General features: G+C 42.6%; 1 protein-coding gene across 4 annotated transcripts in view; it reads left to right on the top strand.

Moving 5' to 3' along the window:
• The first annotated feature begins 171 nt into the window (after window positions 1-171).
• Window positions 172-14,933, top strand: part of CASP2 (caspase 2) — a 19,135-nt gene continuing 4,373 nt past the window's right edge. Inside the window, exons 1-9 of one of the 4 annotated variants that reach the window (XR_004258796.1) lie at window positions 172-340; window positions 3,842-3,992; window positions 4,287-4,454; window positions 4,604-4,685; window positions 5,876-5,970; window positions 6,236-6,412; window positions 11,480-11,608; window positions 11,762-11,852; window positions 11,938-11,998. Coding sequence is in view for 3 of the 4 variants with exons in the window: in XM_032245173.1 (XP_032101064.1) it covers window positions 267-340; window positions 3,842-3,992; window positions 4,287-4,454; window positions 4,604-4,685; window positions 5,876-5,970; window positions 6,236-6,412; window positions 11,480-11,608; window positions 11,762-11,852; window positions 11,938-12,002 (1,032 nt within the window). In the remaining variant the exon portion in view is untranslated. Of the gene's footprint in view, window positions 341-927; window positions 1,022-3,841; window positions 3,993-4,286; window positions 4,455-4,603; window positions 4,686-5,875; window positions 5,971-6,235; window positions 6,413-11,479; window positions 11,609-11,761; window positions 11,853-11,937; window positions 12,003-14,933 lie in introns of those variants that run through there. The other 3 variants (XM_032245173.1, XM_032245172.1, XM_032245171.1) reach the window with 3 other exon arrangements.

Here is a 14,933-nt window from a genome sequence, read left to right as displayed (position 1 = left end):
TCCCTCCTTGCCTCTTCCCTTTCCGCCGAGCTCTCCCGCTTCACCCCATTGGACCCCGCGGCTGCCGCGAGAGTTCTGCGCCTGCGCACGCACCGGCCCCCGGGGGGGGGGGCGGGGACAGGGTGGGGTGGTGTGGGCGCGCGGCGGCGCGCAGGCGCAGGCGCGGTGTGTGTCCGCGGCTAGGGGAGGGATGTGGGGTAAGCGACGGCCTCCGGTTTGTTTGCGCTGTGGGCGGTGCACATCACAGAGCCCACGAAAGGCGGGAGATGGCGGCGCCGAGCGCGGAGTCCCGGTCCACCCTCCAGCACAAGAGGCTGATGGCCGCTGATATGGGGCGCAGGTAAGTGGGAATGGGTCTTAAGGCTCCTTAGCGGAGCCCAGGCAAGGGGAGCGTGGGCCTCAGGCGTACGGCCCTGCAGCCCCCTCCTCTCGGAGCCCCTGAAAGCAGCCTTGTCCGAACTTCCTGCCAAGGGTGGAAAGCCCGGTAGAGCCAGTTCGTGCCTGACTCCGCGCAATAGCGCGCGGGCGGACCTCTTGGCCTTGTCACTCGTGGGAAAAGACTGCCCCAGCCTTTCTTCGTCCAACCCACGAGGGTTCTGAATAAGGGGAGCTCTTTGCAGTCCTGCCGGATCTTGGCTTCTCTTGAAGATTCCCCATTCTTTCCTCTGGCTCCCTTATGAGGGAAACTGTAAGTTGACTATACACTGCCCCGTTAAAAACCGACGAGACCTGCAGACCTCGGTGCTCTGCCTGATCTGCATTTGATTTGTGTCGACTGTATCATGATCTGCATGGCTTTGCATATAATTACCATATTTTCAAAGAAGTCAATAAAGGGTTTGGAAATTGAGTACTTTTGACAGGACAAAGGGGTTCTTGTGGCTCCAAGTGTCCATGCCTCTGCCTGGTCATTCCATTTCATGGCAGGCATCACCCAAGAGAAAATTGTAATGCCTCCTGCTCGAGACCGAAGATTAAGGTCTTCGTGAAGGGAACCTGTAGAAGGACACAGAATTAAAACGTAGAAACCCCTGTGGTTGTCCTTTACCCCTTCTCCCCTTCCAGTTGTGTCCCAAAATTGTCTGATTGGAAACTTTTGTAATATTCACATTCAAGACTCTGGAGTAGAGGAAGGAGCAGGTGTGCAGAGTGGGTGATACTTCAGATTAAAACTAAAATCTCTTTGTGTCTTTGGATCTAAAGTGAGTGTTCTATAGACAGCACATAGATGATCATGTGTTCTTATCAATTTTGCTAATTTTGCCTTCCCATCAAAGAGGTTAATCCATTTACCCAAAAGGTAATCATTTATAATGGGCCATGTGCGGTGGCTCACGCCTGTAATCCCAGTACTTTGGGAGGCCAAGGCAGGTGGATTGCTTGAGACCAAGAGTTTGAGACCAGCCTGGCCTGGTGAAACCCCATCTCTACTAAAAATACAAAAATAGGCCAGGTGTGGTGGCTTGAATTTTCAAATTCAAGTCTGAGGCCAGAGGCGGTGGCTCACACCTGTAATCCCAGCACTTTAAGAGGCCGAGGCGGGTGGATCACCTGAGGTCAGTAGTTCGAGACCAGCCTGACCAACATGAAGAAACCCCGTCTCTACTAAAAATACAAAATTAGCCAGGTGTGATGGCATGTGCCTGTAATCCCAGCTACTCAGGAGGCTGAGGCAGGAGAATCCCTTGAACCCGAGAGGCGGAGGTTTTGGTGAGCCAAGATTGGGCCATTGCATTCCAGCCTGGGCAACAAGAGCAAAACTCCATCTTAAAAAAAAAAAAAAAGAAAAAGAAAAGAAAAGAAAATTCAAGTCTGGAACTCGAGAGTTAAATGTAAATCAGTAACTTGCAAGTATGGGTGAGATTACTTAGGTAAAGACTCTTTGAGGGGGCGTCCCTAATGGAATATTAACATTAAGGGCAGTCCAAAGGCCCTCTAAAGAAAAGAGGAGCTGGGTAAGCAGAGAGAAGACACCAAGAGAATGATGTCATGGAAACCAGGGGAAGAGAATGATTTAAGGAGCAAATACTTCTGGTAAACTAAAGGAGGAAAACTGTGGCATCATTGGTTGGTATCCCAGCTGCAGTGTTATATATCATCACTATTACTGCTTTGATCTATTTGAAAGTGATTCATTCTTAAATGGGGTTTTGATTTCTATAGCTTTTGTTCTTGTAGCCAGTTTTTACTGAAAGTCTGGGGTAACGGAAATATTACAGTAAAAAGAAGGAAAAATGGAGTTTCAGACTCACTTTTCCAAACTCAGATTCATTGGCTGCTTCCAACCCACTTCCTCTGCTTTGCTATTCTACCTGCTCCCTTAGGTCTCTTGGTTCCTCCAAGACCCTGTGTTTCCCTCTTCTTATTATTTTATTTTATATTATTTTATTTGAGATGGAGTCTCTCTGTGTTGCCCAGGCTGGAGTGCAGTGGCATGATCTTGGCTCACTGCAACCTCCGCCTTCTGGGTTCAAGCAATTCTCCTGACTCAGCCTCCCAAGTAGCTGGGACTACAGGCATGCACCACCAGACTCAGGTAATTTTTTGTAGTTTTAGTAGAGACAGGGTTTTAACCATGTTGGCCAGGCTGGTCTCAAACCCCTGACCTCAGGTGATCTGCCCATCTCAGCCTCCCAGAGTGCTGGGATTACAGACGTGAGCCACCATTCCTGGCTTCCCCTCATTTTTTAACACCTTAGAAATCAGGATGCATTTTAGAGTTTTTAAGTTATAAACTGAAGTTATATCTTCACTGCTATCACGTGCCACCCTTACAGTCGTTACATATTTGGAAACTGACTGGGCAGGCTAGAGAACTCCGGATTTATGTAAACTAGGCATATAGATGACATATATTGGTAATAGGATTATTTCAGTTTATAAGCAGAAGCTGATCTCTTTGCAAGCCCGTAGCAAAATTAGCTGGAGGTGACAGCATGTGCCTATAGTCCCAGCTACGTGAGAGGCTGAGGCAGGAGGATCGCTTGAGTCCAGGAGTTCTAGGCTATAGTATTATGTGCTATGCCAGTTGAGTGTCCACACTAAGTTCATCATCAATGTGGTGGTGATATCCTGGGAGCCAGGGTCCACCAGGTTGCCTAAGGAAGGGTGAACCAGCCCAGGTGGGAAATAGAGCTAGTGAAAACTTCTGTGCTGACCTGTAATGGTATCATACCTGTGAATAGCCACTACACTCCAACCTCGGTTTCATAGTGAGACCCTGTCTCTTTTAAAGTAAACAAATAAGTACCTATCACTGTGACTTTGTGTCATACTTTCTGCTTATCCACATCTTAACAGGATTCTGATCATTTCTAGTGCCATTTTGTCACTGGAACTTAAAACAACATGTAATTATATTACTAGTATCTGTCTCATTTACTTCCTGTTAAAGCCATTGGCTTGAGTTTTTGCCATAGCATTATTTTAGTACTCATCCAAGATCATTATACACATAAATCACTTTCAGCAGCTTAGATAAATAATGGGAGATGTTTTCTGAAATAATTCTCTTAATTGAAATTGGTCTATCAGAGAAGTATTCCTTCTCATGAATATTGTGCTTGGGGATATTATTTTGCTTAAGATAGATATTTCCCTCCCCTAGTCAGACCATTCATCTCAGATGATGTCAGCTGAACATAAACCATAGAGAATTAGAGATTTTTTTTTATGATCAATGTGCTTAGTACATCTTTGATTTAACCATTCAATAAATATGCATAATCTTGGTTATTGTAAGCCTTATTCTTTTTGTTCTTCTGATTCATGCCTCTTCCACTCCACTCTTCTGTGCCAAATCTTGTGCTTGATAGCCTTTCCCTCTCCCTTTTATCTGTAGGATATTGGGAGTGTATGGCATGCATCCTGACCATCAGGAAACTCTAAAAAAGAACCGAGTGGTGCTAGCCAAACAGCTGTTGCTGAGTGAACTGTTAGAACATCTTCTGGAGAAGGACATCATCACCTTGGAAATGAGGGAGCTCATTCAGGTATGTGGAGGCAAAAGAGAGAAGATAAATAGATCATAGGGGTGAGAACAGCATGACAAAATACGGAAAGGATATCATACCTTTCTAAGAAAATGGAAATACCCTTCTGCCTTAGAGCATTTGACAGAAATGATATATAATTCAAGAATAATAGGAAGGACTTCACCCAAACATACTATTCCTGTAAAAAGAATTCTTGAGATGGATGAGGACACTACCAGGAAGCTCAAGTGGGGAAACAGAATGATAGCTACAGAAGTAAATAGGATTTTATGTTTTATTTTTGTGTCTTAGGCCAAAGTGGGCAGTTTCAGCCAGAATGTGGAACTCCTCAACTTGCTGCCCAAGAGGGGTCCCCAAGCTTTTGATGCCTTCTGTGAAGCACTGAGGGAGACCAAGCAAGGCCACCTGGAGGATATGTTGCTCACCACCCTCTCTGGGCTTCAGCGTGTACTCCCGCCGGTACGGAGCCCTAGAAATCTGGGGTGTTGGGAAGGGTTAGTTTGACTGGAAAGGACTTTGAAAGTCAGGGTGGGGGAGACTAGATTTTGTTGGATTTGGACCGGACCACCTCCCTAAGGTCTATCGTCATGAGTTTTGATTTCTTACAGTTGAGCTGTGACTACGACTTGAGTCTCCCTTTCCCGATGTGTGAGTCCTGTCCCCCTCACAAGAAGCACCACCTGTCGACAGGTGAGAATTGATGGAATAAAAGGGGTCCCAGATTGACTTCCCCTTTCTTGTCTGGTATCGGGCTTTGCCCTAACATGAGCCTTTTTTTTTTTTTTTTTTAAGAAATAGGGTCTTGCTTTGTCACCCAGGCTGGAAGGCTGGAATGGAGTGGCACCATCATAGCTCACTGCAGCCTTGAACTCCTGGGTTGAGGGGCTCCTCCTGCCTCAGCCTCCCAAGTACCAGGGACTACAGGTGGATGGCACCACACCCAGATAATTTTTTAATTTTTTGCAGAGAAGGAGTCTCACTTTGTTGCCGAGGCTGGTGTCAAACTCCTGGCCTCAAGTGATCCTCTTGCCTCGGCCTCCCAGAGTGCTTGGATTATAGGCATGAGCCACTACACCCAGCTGACGCATATTTTATATTGGGAATAGTTCTTAGTGAATTTGTTAAAGGCTAGTAGGACAGTTAGGCAGGATTTTTTTTTTTTTTTCTTGAGACTGATACTTGCTCTGTTGCCCAGGCTGGAATGCAGTGGCATGATCTCCGCTCACTGCAACCTCTGCCTCCTGGGTTCAAGCAATTCTCCTGCCTCAGCCTCCCAAGTAGCTGGGATTACTGGCATGCACCACCACATCTGGCTAATTTTTTGTGTTTTTAGTAGAGACAGAGTTTCACCATGTTGACCTGACTGATCTCCAACTCCTGACCTCATGATCTGCCCACCTCAGACTCCTAAATTAACAGGCATGAGCCACTGCACCTGGCCTAGACAGGGTATTATTAATAGTTGGTACTATTTCCCTTCTGTCACAGTTAACAGTTTTTATAATTGATCCTTTGAGCAGCATGTATGGGCAGGAGGTTCATGCTCAGTAGGCCTCTATAAAGCTGAATGAGAAAAGACTACATTTGGGGCCACCAGCCTGCTGATGGAGCAGCCTAGTGATTTGAACCAGGTTTTCATCAGCTAACCCATTCAGTCATTTAGCCAGTTGAGCATCTACCACGTGCAGACTATGTGCAGAGATTCTATTAGTAAGTTAAAACTAAGAGTCTCTGCCCTCATGGAGCTTACAGGTTTGGGGAGTGAGTGAGACCAATATTTATCAAAGACTAGTTCCAAGAGATGTCTGAAGTTATAATGACATATTAAGATTGATGCTTAAGTTATATACTAGTTTGTTCATTTTCTGTCTATACCACAGATACTGTGGAACATTCCCTAGACAATAAGGATGGTCCTGCCTGCCTTCAAGTGAAGTCTTGCACTCCTGAATTTTATCAAACACACTTCCAGCTGGTGAGTTTTGCATAGTGACAAGAGGAAAAGAATTGGGAAATGAGACACCCTTCCCGGGCACCTGAACTTAGTTTGCATATACATTTCTCTTCTGCCTTGTTAGTCAGAAAGTTGTTGCTGGTTAAATGCCTTCTATGAGCATTTGTCTATTTTTACCTGCTGGGGTGAAGAAGAAGAATGTGATGTTTTTGTTGAAATGACTAATCTAGCCAGGGAATCATCTGTCATCAAGACGCTCGTGGTCTAACTGGCCCCTCTTCCCTAGGCCTATAGGTTGCAGTCTCGGCCTCGTGGCCTGGCACTGGTGTTGAGCAATGTACACTTCACTGGAGAGAAGGACCTGGAATTTCGCTCTGGAGGGGAGGTGGACCACAGTACGCTAGTCACCCTCTTCAAGCTTTTGGGCTATGACGTCCATGATCTACATGACCAGACTGCACAGGTACCTGAGGCAGGAAAAATTGACATGTAAATTAGAGGACTGAATAGCACTTTGGGACCAGAGATACTTTTTGTTTTTGTACCTGCTGGGATATGTCTTGAAAGTTGTTTGCTCTACTTACATTTTTACTCACTCTGTTCTGCCTCTCACCTTGCAATCTAATAAGAAAGAACTAGTGCCAGCTAATTGTTATAGTGTTGACATTTCAGGTTGTGCTTTCATAGAGTAATAATAGTCTAGGGTTGGGTTCTCACTTTTACATGTTCAGAAGCTTGATTCCCAATCACTCTGGAAATGATGGGACACTGAGATTCACCATCATCAATTCAGTACAGATATTTATAAGCCAGGGCTACACAGGATATTTACTTCTTAGTTGATATTGCTACTTAGCCATTTGTTTATTATTTAAAAGATTACTTTGGCAGATAAAATTTCTGTGAATGAAACAGGAAATGGGGAAAGTATGTTTTCTTTTCTTTTTGAGACGGAGTCTAGCTCTTTCACCCATGCTGGAGTACAATGGTGTGATCTCTGCTCACTGCAACCTCTGCCTCCCGGGTTCAAGCAATTTTCCTGCTTCAGGCTCCTGAGTAGCTGGGACTACAAGCGCACACCACCATGCCCAGCTAATTTTTGTATTTTTAGTAGAGACGGCATTTCGCCACATTGGCCAGGCTGGTCTCGAACTCCTGACCTCTGGTGATTCACCCACCTTGGCCTCCCAAAGTGCTGGGATTACAGGCGTGAGCTACCATGCCCAGCTGGGAAAGTATTCATAGCAGTTGTATAACCACAAGTGATATCATAGGGTGGATTGCTTTTGGATCAGATTTCTAGAAATTGTAAGCATTTTCATTATGGGCTGTTCCTCATTAACCTCAGTTACTGTACTGCATGACTGACTTTGTGACCTTTAGGGTTTCTGTTTTGCAATCAATAATGGCCTATTTGTAGATTCATATTCACTCTTTATTTTGATTCCAGAATAATAGAACTTTCTTAAATTTGATTTGAGGTTGTCAGTGCTGAAATTAAAATTTCTAGGCGATTCACTTTGATCTGTTGAGATAGAGGATCTTTGTTTTCCATTCAGCAGTGTCTGTAGGCTTCATTTCTCTTTCTCAGCTGTTCTCTTTCTGTGAGAATAATTATGTATTGACTATATTTTTGTCAAGACCAGTTTCATCCACAGGTACATGGGTGTTGTCCTTTACATGGTGTTTTTCCAACTTCCCCGTTGTAGCACATGCAATGTAGTTAGATCCACCCTTGCTTCAAAGCCACAGCAGGAACAGCTGCTTCAGTCATCAAGTATTCAAGTCTTTCATATGCTTTCCTGAGAAGTCTGCTGGGCATAAAAGGACAAAGGGTGAGGTATCAGTCATAATTCCTACAGAAGGTGACTTAACAAATTGTGCACTAAATGTGTTTTCTTAGAGGTTTTGGTCTAGCCATTTCTTTTACTGGAAATCTATTATGTCATGGTTTTCCAAGTTGTATACAGGCTGATAAAGGATCTTACACATCTAATAGTTAAAAGATACAATACTGAGTCACTAAGTCAGCTATATACTGCTGTTTTTTTGAGAGACCTTCAGTAGATTTGGTGAGTTTATGAGCTCACTTCATAAATATCGTTCTTATTTATGCTAAGCCTGATGTATGTTCAGTGACCTGTTGGATTCTAAATCTGGTTACATTGCTGTATAACTGAAATTGCAGTGGAGTTATACTTCGAGCACCTATGATGGGGAACTATGTGAGCTCCACAAATTTTTGTAAAGATCAGATGAGGGAGTTTTGACATCAGGAGAAAAGGAAGGGGGTCCTCTTGTATTCCTAAGCACCAAGCAAGATTAGAGAAAATGTCTTCTGACATAGGTAAGAAGAAGAAACACCTAGGTATATATTATGATCAAAAGGATAAATGGAGGAGGCAGGACTTAAGTCAGCCTTGAAAGATAGAAGTTACTAAAGCAGAGAGGAGTGTAGAGGCCACTCTAGGCAGGGAGAACAGTATATGGACAAGAAATGTATATGTTATAAACCAGGTAGTTGCAGTGCGTGTCATAATTGAGTGCACAGAATACTCTCTTCCTGGTGGGATCTCCCTAAAGACTCAACTCTTTTATCATATAGCTATTTGGCAAACAGGCAGAACCAAAAAACATAAGATCCTCTTTTTTCCCCACATCAAATCTTTTTTACTTGAGAGGAAAATTCCATTTAAAAACAGGAAATAATATAATCTTAGAGAATCCTCTTCCCCTGATAGTGCTGCAGAGAACATGGGTATTCTCACTCCCCAAATGTTTTCACTTTTCTCTTTGTTATCAAATTTTCATTGCATCTGCTTCATGATGAGGTTACTAGTTCTAGAATTATGCTTTACCATATGTTAGTAAACGAGGTACTTTTCAAAGTGGAAATTTCCTTTTACCATGTGGTATTGTTTTTTTAGCTTGCATTTGGGTCACAAACTGCTTTGAAAATGCAGGGACAAGCTGTGGGTCATCCCTGGAAAATGCAGCTGCCCATATAATTTAGCATATAATTTCAGAGGGTTCACCAGTTACACACTTCACACATTCCCCCTGCCCCTAGCCAAAAATACACTTAGGAGTTAAGAACCTTGCTATTTATAGGAGTACTGTAATTTTATCAAAAACAAATCTGCAGATCCTATTTTAAGCTATGCTACTTGTGGAAAAGTTCCTCCAAATGTCTAATCCCCATTTATTGAATGGTTTAGTCTTAACTAATTTCAATGACAAAGTGCGTGTATTCTTTTTCGGGGCTTTGTTTTCTATTTGCTGACCTAATCTCACTAAATTCAAAATGCTGGTGATTCAGTGCCCAGGTATATAATTTTTGTTTCCTTCTTTGATAAAAATGAACTTCCTTAACTATTAAATGTTAAACTCTATTAGGGTCAGCTCCAGAGGAGCATTCACAGTTATGTATTCTCTTGAAATTATTTATTCTTGAAACAATGTTTTGATTATCTGTCATTACCTTAAGATTTCTATTATTATGGTTGGATTCTACTTACTCAGAAACTACACATACTTTTCAACAAAACCAATCTGTCTATTTCTCGTTATATTGCAGACTTTCAAATATTTTATTTAACTGCATCTCAATTATCTACAAACAGAAGTATTCTGAACAAATAAATCAGTAGTTCTCAAACTTTTCCGTATCAGAGTCTCCTGGAAAACTTGTTAAAACATATTTTGCTGGGGCCCAAGATTTCACATTTCTTACAGGTTCCTGGGTGATGGTGCTATTCCTGCTTTAGGGGCCACACTTTGAGAGCCATTGCAATATGTTATATTATAGAAGTGTGCTTTTTATTTTGGCGGTGTGTGTGATTGAAAATATGTGTGTTTTAACTCTTCCACCCAGATAACTTGTCTTCTTTACATTTTATACAAGTTTATAATAAAATGAACTTGTTTTCTCTCTGCCCAACTCAGATAGAAGACTCTGACATTGTGAATTGTAGAGGGAGGCATAGGTTTAAAAATGTGTGTCCAATTATTATGCTCTTTAGGTACATAGTATAACTTTTTCTGATGCATGGACCAACTGCTCAAAGTAGTGGTCTTTGTGTATCGCAACTTAGTGTGAGATAAACAAGATTCTGCGGGCATGGTGGTACATGCCTGTAGTCCCAGCTACTCTAGAGGCTGAGGAGAGAGGATTCCTTGAGCGTGGGAGTTCTAGGCTGATCAGGTGTCCAAACTAAATTCATCATCAATATGGTGACCTCCTGGGAGTGGGGGACCACCAGGTTGCCTAAGAAGGGGTGTACCAGCCCAGGTCAGAATTGGAGCAAGTGAAAACTCCTGTGCTGATCAGTAGTCATCTTGCACCTGTGAATAGCCACTGCACTCAAGCTTAGGCAAGATGGTGAGATCCTGGATTTTTTTAAAAAAGATAAACAAGAACACGGTTCTTAAATTGGACTACACCATTGACCAGTAATAGATTTCTTTGAAAAAAAGTACTCTTTATTAGATGTGCACATTATAATAATGGCAGATTTTTGCAGTGTGTCCCAAATACAGTGATTGGTCTTTTTTTTTTTTTTTTTTTTTTTTTTTGGTGACAGGGTCTCTGTCACCCAGGCTACAGTGTAGTAGTGCAATCATGGCTCACTGCAGCCTCAGTCTCCTAGGCTCAAGTGATCCCTCCACCTCAGCCTTTAGAGTAGCTGGGACTATAGGCATGCACCACCATGCGTGGCTAATTTTTTCTTTTTTTAAAGATGGAGTCTTGCTAGGCTGCCCAGACTAAGGCCTTTGTCTATAATATCTCTTTTAATCTTCACAAACTTAAAGAAAATGTACTCAAATTTTCTTTTATAAAGTGGAAATTGGAATCTCAACAGCCAGTAAGTTGTTCCGACTTATGAACCCAAGGTTCAAACCTAGATTAATCAGACCCCAGGGCCTGCATATGTAGTCACTGCCCTGTACAGATCCTCCTTCATAGCATGCCCTTTCGGAAACAAGGCATTTTATACAGGTATCATCACTCTCTCTCAGATACTTAAAATCTTAGAAGACAATACACAAGTATTGTTATTCTCTTCTGTCATGGTGCTGTCATAGAATAGTTTATTTTCTTGTAGCTGAATGTGCATGTTACTTATTCATAGCCACACTTATAGTCACCCTTGTGCCATTTATATACAAGGGCACTTGCTGTAATGAAGGATCTGGTTATGAACAGGGAACTAATCAGAGTTGATCAGCTCATGATTAGCTTCTTTAGTAACTTGCTTTAATCCGGGAGTTCTCTATCTCAGTGAGTCTGAATCTATATTCAGAATGTTGTGTCTCAGCTCATATGCATTTTTCTTGTTAGTCCATAGCTTTCTTTTTACTTGAGAGAGAAAGTAGTCTCTCAAAAGGTCTCTTCTTCTATCATTGACTGCAGGAATATACGGAAAGCATTTTATCTTCTAATAGCTTAGGGTTTCAAAAAGAAACCAAAGATTTATGCTTATATTGGTGCTGACTCTAAGGCACAACACTAAACACTCCTTTTTTCTAGGAAATGCAAGAGAAACTCCAGAATTTTGCACAGTTACCTGCACACCGAGTCACGGATTCCTGCATCATAGCACTCCTCTCGCATGGTGTGGAGGGCGCCATCTATGGTGTGGATGGGAAACTGCTCCAGGTGCGGATATGGTAGGGGAAGCCAACTGTTGAAACCAGGCTGCTTCACCTGCGTCCTGATGTCTGTCCAGTGATGGCTACTGTTGCATGTGTAGGACCTCAGGAGGCTCCAGCAACTGCTTAACCTCCCTTCTTCCTTGTTTCTTTCTGGCAGCTACAAGAGGTTTTTCGGCTCTTTGACAACGCCAACTGCCCAAGCCTACAGAACAAACCGAAAATGTTCTTCATCCAGGCCTGCCGTGGAGGTGAGTGCCCTGGCAGACCAGCATCTGGGTGGTGGCTCCTGGGCAGCCTCCCACCAGCTCTCACTTTCCTGTTTGCTCCTCTCAGGTGCTATTGGATCCCTTGGGCACCTCCTTCTGTTCACTGCTGCCACCGCCTCTCTTGCTCTGTAAGTGTCTCCCAATGCATGGGGTGTGCTGGGACTTGGGCAGCCCATGACTCTCAGGCTGGTCAGCTCTCTGTGCACCACCATACCCTGTTGTCAGGGCTCTCTTCTCCGTGTCCTTGCTTCCTTTCTGAGAATTCTTACTCTTTTCTGTGCTTTATTAACTCTGGTGCCCTTTTTTTGGTTACTCATTCCGGTTATGGATTTTTGATCTGTCTTTTTCCTGTCCTCCTTATTTTATCTCCTTTCACTTTTTCTCCTTTTTACTTGTTCCATGTATTCCCTGCTTCCCTGCCTTCCACTCTTGCCTCCTTTCTTCTTATCATTCGTGGGCCATGCAGGATTGCAGAACAGAATTTGTGTTGGCCTTTGACTCTTCCTTTTCCATGAGCTGCTGCTGCCCCTCTTTCTCTCATGCAGTCTGTTTTACTCCTTTAAGACCCAGGACCACAGGATGAGGATTAGAAGACATAAAGGCATGCCTTTCATCCTAGAGGAAAACAATAGCATTTAATAGCTCTAACTTCAGAGTCAAATTCTGACTTCACCATTTACTAGTTACGTGAAGATAAAGAAGTTAAATGGCATCCCTCCATCTCAGTTTCCTTAATATAAAATGAAGATAGTCCTTGTACCTACTTCATTAGGTTGGTTGTGATGATTATGCATTTAAGAGCTTACTTAGCACAGTACCTGGCTCACAGCACATCCATAAAATATGCCAACTATAACTCTTATAACACAATCAGTGCCATAAAGGGCTTATAGTTTGATTTAAAGGTCACTTTTTCCAAACATTCATATAATTAGTTTTAATCTATCGCATGGCCAGATGTAAATAGCTAATATTATTGTCAGCCTGATCTAAAATTACCACAGAGTATAGTCTACTGAGGTCCTACAATGTGATTCAGACTACAGTAGTTACTACCAGAAAAGCAAAAGGAAATGCCTCTCTAAGGAGCAGACCAGTTACTCAGGAAAATAAAGTAAATATACATGAAATAGCTTAAGACTAATTCACAGGCCTCATGTAAGCAAGGGTGAAATTAGCAAAGTACAAACTGCTTAGGAAGGAGTATGCAGTAAGAATACATCATTTTAAGTGAGGGTAGTTTAAAGAGGTTTTGTGAATAGGATAAGGCTTTGCACCCAGAGTAATTTGATTTACATGGTTGTAGAGTAATATCTAGAGTCTGTCGTGGGAAAAGAAACAATACAACATGATAAGCACACTAAAATTAAAAGAGCATGCTGTGTCTCCCTTCTTCCTAAGCAAGTGCTTGGATCTGATTTTAAAACAGCATCTGTGTGAATATGTGAGATGTGGCTGGACACGTGAAGTAGGTTTACCTCATTACAAACCTTTAGTCATAACTGAAATTTTGGACTTCAGCAGGTAAAAGTATAGAACAGTTGGGAGCATAAGTAGGAAATAATGGGGTGAATTTTTTTCCAGGAAGGTTGCCATGGAGGGGCTGCACTGAGGAAAGAGGTTATGGGGCAAGAACTGAACTTTTCATTCCCTGCTCTGTCCCCAGGCCTAGAGCACTGCCTGACGCATGGTAGCACTTAACAAATGTTGAATGAATGGATGAAAATTAATCTGCCTAAAAAACTGTGGATATCATGTAAAAAACAAATACGAGGATATTGTGACAAAAGAACTAATGGCATTAATTGATTGATGGATCTGTGATATAAAGGTGAGAGAGGAATTCTCCTTTCTCTTTAGCTTGGCCTGTTACTTGGTGTCATTACTAACAAAACAAGGACAGTTGTGGTCATTTTCTCCTCCTGTATCCAGGGATTTAATACACTATTGGACCTGGATAAGGAGTAATTGCTCTTTTCTGGAGTAATCTGAATCTTTTGCTGTCTCTCCAACTTCTGTGAAATTAAATCCCTTAAGGAATGACCAGTAGCCAACTGTTCTTAGAAAACTTGAGTTCCCCTGTGTTCCTGCTGTATTTAGTTAATATAATTAATACCTAGAAAAAGCTCCAGCTCCTGCCCCAGTTGGCTTCTAAACTGGAGTTTAAGCTGTATGACGGCAGGAATTTTCTCTTCACTCTGTCCCCAGGGATTAAAGTAAAACAGTGCCCAACACCTGGCAGTTGCTTGACACAGTTTTATTAAATCTGCGTTTTGGTCCTTTTCCCCACAATTCTTGAAGCTTCCTTTCCTTCTTAGGCTCCCTTGTTGTTGCATGGAGCAGGGAGTACTATAAAACAGCATACTCTTACTTTTGATGTGTTGACTTGAAAGTCCTCCCTATCTCTCTTTCCTCCTGACAGCACCCCTGCCCACACCCAAAACAAAATATCATCATCAAAAATAAGAATCTGTCTTGTGATAGATAAAGCCTTTATCAAGAACATGGGCATCTGCTCAGGGTGTGTTGAGAAACTACTGCTAAAATTGAATAAGGATGATCTTTTTCAATTTTCTGGGAGAAAATAGTCTAATTCTCCCCATTTTAAGTTTTTTCTCTTTTAAAATTTTCTTAAGGCCAAGCACAATGGCTCATGCCTATAATCCCAACACTTTGGGAGGCCAAGGCAGAAGGATCACTTGATGCTGGGCATTCGAGACCAGCCTGGTCAATGTAGCGAGACCCCATCTCTATTGAAGAAAAAAAAAGATTAAAAAAAATTTTTCTTGGCTAGGCATCCCAGCACTTTGGGAGACTAAGGCGGGTGGATCACAAGTTCAAGAGATGGAAACCATTTTGACCAACATGGTAAAACCCTGTCTCTACTAAAAATACAAAAATTATCTAGGTGTGGTGGTGCACCCCTGTAGTCCCAGCTACTTAGGAGGCTGAGGCAGGAGAATTGCTTGAACTCAGGAGGTGGAGGCTGCAGTGAGCCGAGATCGTGCCACTGCATGCCAGCCTGGCAACAGAGCGAGACTCTGTCTCAAAAAAAAAAAAAAA

This window comes from Sapajus apella, unplaced genomic scaffold (assembly GCF_009761245.1).
Source record: "Sapajus apella isolate SASKATOON/1434 unplaced genomic scaffold, GSC_monkey_1.0 scaffold56, whole genome shotgun sequence".
Taxonomy (NCBI): domain Eukaryota; kingdom Metazoa; phylum Chordata; class Mammalia; order Primates; family Cebidae; genus Sapajus; species Sapajus apella.
Note: the sequence above shows the minus strand (reverse complement) of the source record. Positions and strands in the feature narration are given on the sequence as shown.